At 46.1% G+C, this 12,052-nt stretch overlaps 1 protein-coding gene across 1 annotated transcript in view; it reads left to right on the forward strand.

The window, feature by feature from the left end:
• LOC138448048 (uncharacterized) overlaps positions 1-12,052 on the forward strand; it is a 370,393-nt gene that overhangs the window by 170,029 nt on the left and 188,312 nt on the right. Inside the window, exon 3 of the mRNA XM_069604590.1 lies at positions 2,280-2,440. Within this exon, the coding sequence (XP_069460691.1) occupies positions 2,280-2,440 (161 nt within the window). The remainder of the gene's footprint in view (positions 1-2,279; positions 2,441-12,052) is intronic.

A 12,052-nucleotide genomic window follows, 5' to 3' on the forward strand; every position in this document is an offset into this window, starting at 1 on the left:
ACACATGCTTTGGTAGGGTTCCCAGGGAAGTGCTAGTGGTACTCCATCATGCAGTCAGGGGACCCCAGGTATCTCCAGAGGGTACTGCTCTTAGGCATCAATGGCATGGACCCAGTGGTGCATGTTGTGGCTCCACACTTCTGTGCCACTGTGTGGGCCATGGCTGTCAAGTTTTCTTGCGCCATGCTGGTCTTCTCGTGGCCATCCTCTTTGTATCCTTTCCTACACTGCATGTCTATGGCACAGGGATCTTGCAAGCCATGAAATAGTGGTACTAAGACATGGGCCCAGGTGCAGTACCCATGGATCTGCTGTTACGCTCACCTGGCTCCCACAGAGGCGTCGATCTGAACTGAACAGCTGCGGTCTCCACCAATGTGACGCGTAGGGCCGAGATGACGGACTGGACTGGCCCACCTAGCTTCGTTTGCTTGGCCCTTAGGAATATTCTTCTGCAAATGGAGAAAGGGAATTAACCACCCATGGAGTTGAGCGTAAATCCCCCCACCCCCGCTGTTCTCCCCACAGATCAACTTTGATGTCCCCTCTTATAGTCTCACCTGATAGTTTGAAAAGATGAGCTCTCCATCCTGCATTGAGCGCAGGGCGCGTTGATAACCAGTTGCTTCACTGGCTCGAAGGAATTGGTGAGTTCCAGAACAATATTGACTCCGAAAATGTAGTTCTTAAGAGTTCACATGTCTTACTTTCACTCTTGTCCGATTCCTTGCAGTTTGCAGCTTGACCCCAGCGAAGAGTTCCTCGTGGTAGCTGACGAAGTTCAGGTAAGGATTTGGCTTATCCTACACAGTTCAATAAAATAAGGCCAGAATGTAACCTGTTGCTTGCTCCCTTATTCAGGTGTGGAGAGAAAATATGAAGTTTCGGGGAATGATGCCTCCGACGGTAAAATTAGGTAAGTCTATTGCGGTGAGGATAGTTCCCCTTGTTTGTCCCTTTGTCTCACCTTGTTGTCCCTAGGGGCCGGGGTACGGCGAGGATGCAATGGAGACTGCGCCAACCCGTAAAGAGGAATAGTACCCCCAGCGGTAATCAGGTAAGTCTATGGGGGTAGTTACTATTGCCTCTCTTTATTCCCTTGGCTCACCTTTGCTGTTCTTGTGTTCCCCTTAGGTGCCAGAGTGTGGTGGGAACATGCAGAAGGATGCGGTGGGTCGTGAGGATGCTGCGAAGGCCGGTGAGTTCAGCGCGGCGCTGCAGCAGGCGCGGCGGTGCGTGTAAAATGCTTCTTTCTTCTGGCTCGAAGGTGTGGTGGATCCGGAATTCAGGTAAGGATCGAAGATTTTGCTCTTATTCTAACCTTTTCTCCTTCTGTTCCTTCCTTATTCTAGGAGCTGCAGACTCGAGGCGGGCGTGGCAGAAGACTGGATGCAGGCATGCAGACACGGTGAGCGTTACGCTGCTGGATGCAGAATAACGCGAAGCATGTGCTGCTCTTCGGGCGTGGTTTAAATAGCCTCCAAAGTAGTCCCAGGTAAGTATTCCTCCCCAGCCCCACCCGAGTAAAAAATAGTCCCTAGGTAAAATAGTCCCTTCCAAGCCTCATTTGGCTTGGAGCTCTGCAGCATGGTCTGCATCAGGTAAGCTTGCAGCATGGTCTGCATCAGGTAAGTTCCACTCTATGAGCCTGGCGCCTATGGCGGCAGGACTGACTCTCCACATGGGCCTGGCGCCAAAGGCGCCAGGACCGCACCCAAACAGCCCCTAGCAGGGGTTTTTGGGCTTGCTCAAAATAACGTGATGCCTGCTTCCGAGGTTGCTGGACCTGGTCTGGTTCCCCGGGGGTAGGCATCATGACACCTGCCTGCAGGTTCAACTTGGGTCACTCTGGCATTGGTCTATGGTATGATATGATAGGTTATTTGTAACGCGCTTAATACCCAGAGGTTTCTAAGCGCAGACCTGGGGATCAAACCTGAGTTGCTCCGTGTTGTCTTGCTTCCAAAGCAAGCATGTTGCTCCTGAGCTATCCTCCAAATACGAATTGTGTAGTGACATGTGACGATTTGTTGAAATGTGTATGTGGCGAATCGTCAATGTGCTGGGTTGGCATTTGCATTTCTCTTGATTGTATATCATTGCTGTAAATCATTGCTGGGCCTACACTTGTGTGTCAGTATTCATGCTGCTTGTATGGGCGTGTGTGTGGCAGTTGATGTTTGACTCATGCGTAATTCATGGTACTATTAATGCTGTGTATGTGACACATGCATTGCTACTGTTGACTGATGTCTATGTTCTTTTCCTCTTTTACACAGTTGCTGCAGATGAAAAAGAGGGCAGAAGCAGTGCACAGGGCCTCCAGACCCAGGTGCAAACCATTGACACCTCCTCTTCTGAGAGCCCACCGTTGATTCCTCCTCTTCGGAGAGTGATATGGCACAGGGAGCACAAATTCCATCCCGCAAGGCTGCTGAGGGTAAGTCCCAGAAGGTGGTTATTGTGGGGCACTCCTCAGTAGCGGTGGGACAGAGTGCAGCCACACAAGGGCCAATTAGCGTGGATGGCCCTTTGGAGGCTTCTGGGGTGATGCGGCTGGTGGTGGGGAAATAGGCCATTGCAACCAAGCCCACTGGGTGAGTGGGGGCATCATAGAGGGTCTACAGACTGCACCCCTGGCCCAGAGACACGAGGATGTGAAGTCCACTGTGGAGGGTTCTGCATAACCTCCTATCCCTGAGCCATCTGCTACAGCAGCGACCACCTTCTGTGAAGCCTCCACCCAGACAGATCCCCCACTTGCGGCTGATCAGGCCTTCTGAGTAGTAGTACAGCCCCTACTGGCAGGCATTCCGAAGTGGACGGCAGCAATTGATGATGCCAGACAGGTCTCTCGCATGGCTCTTGTATGGCATCACAAGCATCTATCCGTCTTCCTGGCCTAGTTGGTGACCACAGTCCTCTCGAATTGTCTCTCTGGGCTGGGCACTGCAATGTCCCCCTCCACACTTCCTCCTACGTGGACAAGTTTTACTCCACTGCAGCTTCTGTTCCACCTCCTACTGTGGCCCCCTTTGCATAGTTTCATAGGGTTAGGTTTCATTTTGAACTTTTATTTTTTTTATCCATGGACATTTTTCCTTTCCCCTTATTTATGTGTACATAGTTTTAATGCAGGTTTTTATGTTGTTCATAACACACATGTTGCAGTCCCTTTGTCCATGTGCACTTTTACTTTTTCCATTTTCTCCCAGTGCATAAGTCCTATGGAGGTCATATGGCCTGAGGCCTCACTGTGTGTGTCATGTTGTTACTGTGATGTTTTCTGAGGGACATGTGTACATGCTCCTTTGTGTGTGATGGATGCTGCATCCATGCTAAATGTACATGGGTTTGCTTTTGAAGATGTGAGTAGGTGAAGTGCTTTTGGATTGAGATTTTTGACACTTTTGTGTTGTCTGCCTACTTGCATACTTTGTAATAAATGCAGGTTGTTCAATTGTGTACATGGTGTGGATGTGTGTGTGATAGTCATATGGCACTGTTGAGTTTCTAATCCATTGGTGAATGTGTTCATGTGTGTTTGTTGATGTTACGTTTTTGGTCGGTGCTTGACATGTTGCCATTCTTTTAATTGATTTGGACATGTGCACATGCGTTTAACATGTAGGAGTGGAGCCATCCAAAGGCTTCAGGTGGCACTTGCTGTTTATCAGATTCCATTCTTTGTGCAGGGTCACTGTGTGTTTAGTGTCGGTGTGTTGGTTCTGTTGGAGTGATGCTTTTTGGTGTGTGTGTAATGGTGTGCATATAGGGTTGGTTGTGCTGATGTGTGAGATATGTAATGATGATGTTTGGAGTCTCTCATTGGGGACAGATACTCACTTGTTCATGTGTATTGCAACAAGTTCCTTTTGGTTAAATTGTGGTTTGTATCTGGTGACAGCTCATTCACCTCTGCACATTGGCTACTGGAGTTTGAGTTTATTGTACGTTGCGTTACTTTCCAGTCAACTGATATTTCTGTGTTGCATTGGCACTTGCTTGTCAATGTGGAAGTGCTGTCACTTCATACACTGTTATGGGTATTATGGGTATTTCTCAATGTGGGTGTTCACTGTGGATTAATGACATGTGAACTCAGTGGAAGATTGCTGTATCCTCCCAAGGTATGGCCACCCGCCCACATCTGCAATCAGCCACTACCTACTCTGAAATCAGGCATCACCTCTGCCATTGTAATGCAGCTGAGTCCCATGATTGATTGTACAGTCTAGCTGGACACATTATTGGTGTCCTTGAGTCGCACACTCTCTTACAGCCTTCACCTCACCCATCCACAGGCCTTTAATGCTTGGGTCACTCGCCTGTACGTTGCCACCCCTACTTACCTACCTTACCTACCTTTGTTCAGGCTGAAATGCACAAAGGCATTCTTCGTGATTGAGACCATACTTCGGTCCTCCGGGGCATTCTGCTACAGCACGATGAGGTCATTGCAAAGTCATAACAGCACTGTACAAGCGCCACATTGCTTTGCATTTCATTACTATGTCACATGTACATGGAGAGGTGGAAGTGTAGGTGGTGCAACAGTATGCTGGCCTGTTGAAGTGCAGCTGAGTGTGGTGTACCAGGGGGTCTTTGAAGAAGCTACAGTCCTGGATTCAACATCGGGGTTACCAGTCGATCGTGTTGGTGGAGGATATGTGGCAGGTGTAGTTCATAGTGGAGGAAAGCCTGAGACGTTAGGTTGCTACTCCACATTTGACTGGTAGGTGTGTGGACAAGCAGGGAGCTGCCTGGGGTTGGGCTGGAGGAGAGTGAGGGTGGAGTAGGGTGGACTATCAGGGGGCAGCCTCGGGTAGGAGCAGAGGTTAGTGGGGGTGGTGGGAGGTGTGAGCACTTGAGGGGGCAGCCTGGGATAGTGGGTGGAGGTGAGAGTGGTTGGAGAGAGGAGGGTGGACTAGCAGGGGGCAGCCTGGGCTAATGGGCAAAGGTCAGTGGAGGTGGTGAGAGGAGGCAGGACTTGAGGGGGCTGCCTGAGGCTAGTGGTGGAGATCAGTGGGTGTGGTTTGAGGTGTAAGGACTTGAGGGGGCAGCCTGGGGTAGTGGGCTGAGGTCAGTGGGGGTGGTGTGTGGTGGCAGGACTTGAGGGGGCTGCCTGGGGTTGAAGGCAGATGTCAGTGGGAGTGGTGGGTGGTGTCAGAAGTTGAGGGGCCAACCTGGGGTAGTGGGCAGAGGTATGTTGGTGTGTTTGGAGGAGGGTAGACTAACAGGGCCTATCTGGGTTAGTGGGGGGAGGTGAGTAGGGGGTGGTGGGAGATGGAAAGACTTGAGGGGGCTGCCTGAGGTTGGTGGCAGAGGTCAGTGGGGGTAGTGGGAGGTGTCTAGACTTCAGGGGGAAGCCTGGGGTGGTGGACAGAGGTCAGTGGGGACGTTGGGAGGATGATAGACTACCAGGGCCTACCTGGGGTAGTGGGCAAAGGTGAGTGGGGGTGGTAGGAGGTGGCATGACTTGAGGGGGATACCTGGGGTTATGGCAGAGATCAGTGAGGGTGGTGGGAGATGTCAGGACTTGAGGTGGCAGCCTGGGGTAGTGGGTGGAGGTCAGTGGGGGTAGTGTGAGGAGGGTAGGAAGCAGGAGAGTAGGGGTGGTGGGTGGTTTGAGTGATTGAGGGGGCAGTCTTGTTTATGAGGTGGCAGGAGGTGGCAGGACTTGAGTCTACTATGACTTAGGGGTGATATGCAGAAGCTTTGCCGAGATGCTGCATGAACTTAGGGGTGATGGTGCATAGTTTGGGTGCCATTTGAACTTAGGAGTGACGGTACATAGTTTGGGTGCAGCAATGAGTTATGGGGGATGGTCTGTAGTTTTGCCAGGGTGCTGCCTTGAGTTACGGGTGACAGTTTGCTGTTTCGCTGGGGTGCTGGATGGTAAAGGCAGGCGCAAATGTTATTTGTTGGTGCTAGCTTTTTTTTGTGTGGGGCGCGTTGTGGGTATTTCATGCGCAACTTGTTTGTCCTTCCAGTTACTTTGTGCTTTAGGATCCATGAATTCCAGACAGTGCAAAAAATGTCACACACGCAAGTAGACTCTATGTTGTTTATGACGCTAAGTAATTTGCTGGGTATTAGCGCTTATCTATGAACTTTTGTGTTCTTACCCGTTGGCTGCAGAAGTGAGTGAGCGGTTGGTGAACCAGCTCAAATCACATATGTAGTGGGGACAGAGCTACAATATTTGGAACTTTGACCATGTAGGTTCGAAAGTCGCAAAGGTATAGGAGATTTTATGCTGAGATAAGGCATGCTAAATGTTCCTTTTTGTGACACCGTTTGGGGGGTATCAGGTGTGCCTCCACAGAGTCCTTCATGAACCATGTGTTCCATCCTGGATTGAGTCGTTTCAGTTACAGGGAAGAATTTCAATGCTGGTGTGATGTGGTCACAATGACGCCGGCCAAAAAATAGGTTGAACACCATGATTTTCTACTCATTCTGGCTCGTCTAATGACTTCTGTGGGTGTCCAGAGGACATGGTGCTACTGTGAACTTGTCATCAAGGGCGAGCACCAGGGTGCCCTTTGGGCGGGCTAAAGACTCTGGAGGGTCCTTTTTGCCTGCTGTAGACAGGGTTGGACTGGGACAAGAAATAGGCCCAGACACCCAAAAAAAGGTTGACCACCACTCGCCTTAAAAAAGTGGCCCACCCCTCACGACCCTTGACCTCTGATGACATCACCAGAAGTGATATCATTTGACCCCACCCCAAATTGACATCCTGGGAAGCGATGAAACACAACCTTTCACCCCTTGACAAAACAGGAAGTGGCATCAAATAGCATTGTTCCTGAGTACACTGCCAAAAATATGGTTATGATTTCACTAATGTGATATACATTTTATATAAGAATGGATAACCATATGTATCATTAATATCTTTGTGTATAGATCCATATTGTCAAATTACTGTGAATGCAAGCAGACATCCAAGGCCAAATGATAATGTATAGCTCTTAAGCTTAAGCACTTTTTATAGAACAAATATGCATACAATATCACCCAGCCTGTGTCGGTACTCATTTATCAACCTAAGAAGGATGAAAGGCTGAGATGGTCTTGCTGGGATCCGAACCTACAGATCACACACACATTGCAGAAGCGAGTGCTCAACTCAATGAGCTATCATATCGGCTATAGTAAAATGAGCAATTATTCTGTAGTGTATACCATTAAACTGATAACTGAGAATTAACAGTAGACCAGTTTATATGCAGGTCTGGTGCAAAGTTGGCCGCATGTCAAGTCTGCATGCATCTACTTTCAGGCTTCAGAGGTTGACAAAATAGGGAAATCAGTGCACTCACAGGACATCCCATACTCTGAACACTCGTTACTGACATACATGCAAACAAACATCCTGAACAGCATGCCAGTCACATTACAACAAAGTCAATGGCCACTTGATATGCCATGGTCAAATATTTCTACACTGTACAGAAGCTTTTAGGCACAAGGATTTTGTCAAGTGACCTAGGACACCGAGATGGAATGTCTTGTGATGATCGTAACAGGGAAAAATAAAACATGTTATTACCACAACTTGCGAAAGGCAAAATATGTAGTCCGATATTATTGCTTATTCTAATCTAAAATTGGTTGTTTATCACTAATATATATTTATCACTAATACAGCAGCCCAGCAGTGACGTCACAGTGGCCCTCAACTTTGCATGCTGCATGCAAAATAATTTATGATACACACATCATGCATGCAAATAAATAATCAAATAAAGGTAACATGTGCAGGTATTTTTTTTCTCCAAAAATATATCTTTTTTAAAAAGTCAACATTTCTTTTTTTTCTTCAACATATATATTTTTTTTGTCCAAATCGGCCCAGGCATGGCCAGAAACCGCCCGCAACCGCCAGGGACGATAAAGTCCGAGGGGCCAATCCAACCCTGGCTGTAGATGATAGCTTATTTTCTGAATTGTCAGAAAAGAATTCCACGTGCCACACTTACACTCAATTGCAACTCAGAAGAGGTGTGGCTAGTGGTTGCCTGTTCATTTTGTTACAGAGGCTTTCTCCGTCCTGTTTTATTGGCAGTGTTGATATTTCGGGGGGTGGGGAAGTTTTTACTTGTTCGACTCTTCTCAATATCATGTCATCCCAGCCCCTGCCCTAGATGTCTGATATATTGGCACCATCCCTAGGGTCCACTAAATAGTACAATTGTATCATCTTTCAGACGGATTCAGACGAATTGAGTCCTCTGTTCACAAACAAAATAAAAGCTATCCCTCAGAATCCTGACTCTGCACCCTATAACTCTACCGTGTACTCCCTCCTTCTCTGTGCTTCTACCGCCCCTTCCTAGCCTTGGTTTATTGGTCAACCCCCTACTCCTCCCTTTTTGAACTGCCCCGCCCTTACCTTCTTTAAATAAAGAGCCATTCACCTCAGAGTTCACTGTATTCAGCTGAAGAGACAGCAGCACAGCAAGCAGTAACCACCAGAGGTAAGACACGAGCAAATAGAGAGAATGGATATTTCAGGAAATGTTACAACTCGTGTTTAACAGCCATTTAGGACAATCGATCTTGTTTGAAAATGTGGACTTCATCTACCGTCTTTGTTTGATTTATAAAGATATTACCTTCATTTAAGCACAGTTTGAGTTCAATGGACAGGAGGCATTTTGCAGTAATGGGACACTCCAACTTGCACTTTATGATGTTCCACACAATGTGTCACTGCTCCTAGAATCAGGATGTGTTGCCACTCCTGTGAGATAAAGGTTTAGCCCAAATAGGTTTTGCTGGTGCGAGGCATGCATGCTCGCCTTTAAGGGAGGATTTTTATGGACTAAACAAACCAACCTGCTATGTATGTGTGTGAACATCGTAAAGGTAAACTCCTAGAATAATACAAACCTTCAAAGCAAAGGTTGAATATTAAATGGAAGCAATCGAGCACGTTGTATGTAATGGGTGAACAAGCAAAGACACACTGTCCATTACTTATTTAAAAATGAACGTCCATTTCACTCATTCTAGGGACATAATAGACATCTAATTTGCATATGGCACCAGTTACAGACAACTCTGTTGGAATTGTTTGAGTAACACAAAACCGTGCAATGCTATCCATTATGCTATTTCTAATTCTCTCAATAAACCAGATGTTCTTTTTTAATATAAAACTGGATAAACTCTGGGGATGTCCTGTAGACACTAACTCAAATAAACAGAACATAAGAGCCCACCCAGATCCGCATGAAGTTACTTTGTGGGGAAAGATCTAGAGGTAACAGTAAGCTCTCACCTTCAGGACACCCCACCCCTGAAGTATAGTAACGGTGGGGGGTTTAGAGGTGCATTATTGGCAATCCTGAATTGAAGTGATAAATGAGGCTCTCTGCACCCATAGTACCACTGAGGGAGCAGGTACTCAATCAACCATATGAATTTTCAGGCTTAGCCCATACATGCACAACAACAAAAAAATTAAAGAGGGATATGAGATGATAAAATCACAGGCTTTAAGAATACATGTATGTAGATGTCAATGAAATACCTACATATTATCGGGGCATAACTGCAAAAGTATAGAAATAAGATGGCACATGATTAAGATGCTTCCAGCCTGGATGAAGTATTTAAGCAGGTCCATCATGCCTTATTCAAGAAGCTAAAAACTGCAAATACGACGTCCTCGTGTTCAATTATGATTCCTAAAGTATACGCATCTGCAGCAGAAAAGGCCTGATATTTTTGAAAAATCAGGGGAAAAAGCCATCTCGCGCGCAGGTTTGCATATCTTGCGCAAAATACTAAGAAATGCATATCAGATTCTTCAATGGTAAGACAGAGAGGACAGAATGTTGAGGGGCTCCGAGACCATTTGCAAGATAGTTTGGCTACTGGGAAAACGTCCAATCAGAATTTGATATAAAGCGCTCTAGAAGAACTGGGCAAGATATAGATAAGGGAGGGCTCAAGATGCAAATTGGATTTTAATAATACATACCCGGCAAGCTGGGCCGATCAATCGAATCAAAAAGCAATGATTCTAGGAGCAAAGCATCTAGTTGTATTTCAACTTCTCTTATTGTCTCCTCTGTGACCTGTATGTACACTTCTATCCACTAGATGGAGCTTCCCGATTCTAACTAGGGCGCTTTCTAGATGTCTGTACCATGGCCATACATTGCCTCTGGGGGAATCAATGACCTCTTTAGAAATGTCATAGTAAATGGAATTAACGTTTTTAGATGTAGTCAAAAGTGGAGGGGTCTGGTCATGGCCAAAAGTCAGTGCGGGGTAACTCCAGTTTCCATCTTTGGGGTGCTTGGGGGAAGGCTTAGGATATTTTTTATAAATGCATTTTCTGTAATATTGAGGGAGGGAGCATCCTCGTACCCCCAGATCTCACTTCCATGTAGGGTAGCAGGCAGTGCCATTGCTGCATATACATCTTACAATGTCAGCGGGAGGTGATGGGCAATTTGTAGGTTAATGGTATGTATTGAGCCAGATCTCTTTTGTCTGGTTGATATATTGATATATTGATATATATTTCACATTATATTGGACTCTGGCTCCCAAATAATCATAGAAATTAACCCGTTGGAGCTGGTCACCTTCGATGCAGATGTTGGTTTTAATTTTTCATGTGACATTACATATCATGACTACTCTTTTAGAACATTTTGTTTAGGCATCTTCTTTCATTAAAGAAGCCTGTTAAAACAGCCGTTTTGAAATGGCCATCCTACTATTTTAAATTAAAACCGTATCATCTGCATACATTAATATACCTTTTGCAGCAGCTGGAGCATCCAGGTTTATATTGGAAATTCTTCAAATTAAATCATTCACATGGATGTAGAACAAATGAGGAGCAAGGACGCACACCTGATACACTCCTTTTTAACTGAGGGAGCAGGTGCTGCCTTATGCAATGCGAGTGTGCTGAAATAATTAACGTTCAGCCATTGTAGAATCGCTCAACTCTATGGGGTTCATTTTTGAGTCCCCAATATATTGTGTGAAGGAGACTGTATGCAGATCCAACCCTGCAATGCAATTGTAATTCCTTGTGGGAAAGGGTGCTAAAGCGACATGAATCTTTGCACCGACACTGCTTGCTGTTTTCATTAATTTCCATGAGAACGCGCCCATGCCTCCCGCCATGTACATGCATAGCAGGGAGGGGTTGGGGGTGGGGTGGGGAGCTATATGGATTCTTATTCAATCCGCCAGCTTTTAACTTTTGCTCCATAGTACTACCATGCCTTTCCCTGGCATCAAACTCAGTTGCTGGTAGAAATGCAGCATATATTGCACAGTGAAGCAGGTGGGGGTGTTGAAATCATAAATAGAAAAGCATGCTCCTGCTCCACCATAAAAACCATTGAAAATGCAGTGGTTTGACCAAAGAATGACCCACATATCAGAATAGGGCTCAAGTAAACGTAGTTTTATTGTTAACTCCTGCTTTCAACATTTTTCTCTTTATCCATTTATTGAAGTCAGTGTTATATCATGTTCAACAATATCCATCCAACATTTACCCTTCCTGATATCCCTGTTACTTTTCATATTGCAAAGCATCCAGGATGAGATCATTATCTAGGAAGCGGCATCTCTGAGGATCATCTCTACAGAGGAAAATGACACCAAAACAGTGGTCACATTCCACTCTCTGCTTACCTCCCTCGGCACGCTCATTCTGCTTTGGGCACCACCGGACAGATGTACACTGTCTAATGCTCATACAAGCTAATTCTGGCATCATATATCCCCTATCCTTCCACTACTCAATGACCAATACAAATTATTGATTTAACCCATACCCTCTGCCATATTAACCTCGACTGCCAGAGCAGCCTACTTATAAACACAAAATATTCAGAAGATACAGCCTTAGTTTAACTCCTGGCTGCCGAAAGATACTTCACTGCATTTTGCTCTCTATGTCTCATCTGCCTTTAACCACTAGACTCAGCTTAGGCGCGCTCTCCCAATTCAACTTCACATCATCCATGACACACCTGTCCCCATCAGAAGGAATCCTTCT

Source organism: Ambystoma mexicanum, chromosome 3q (genome assembly GCF_040938575.1).
Source record: "Ambystoma mexicanum isolate Mex_15411 chromosome 3q, UKY_AmexF1_1, whole genome shotgun sequence".
Classification (NCBI taxonomy): Eukaryota; Metazoa; Chordata; class Amphibia; order Caudata; family Ambystomatidae; genus Ambystoma; species Ambystoma mexicanum.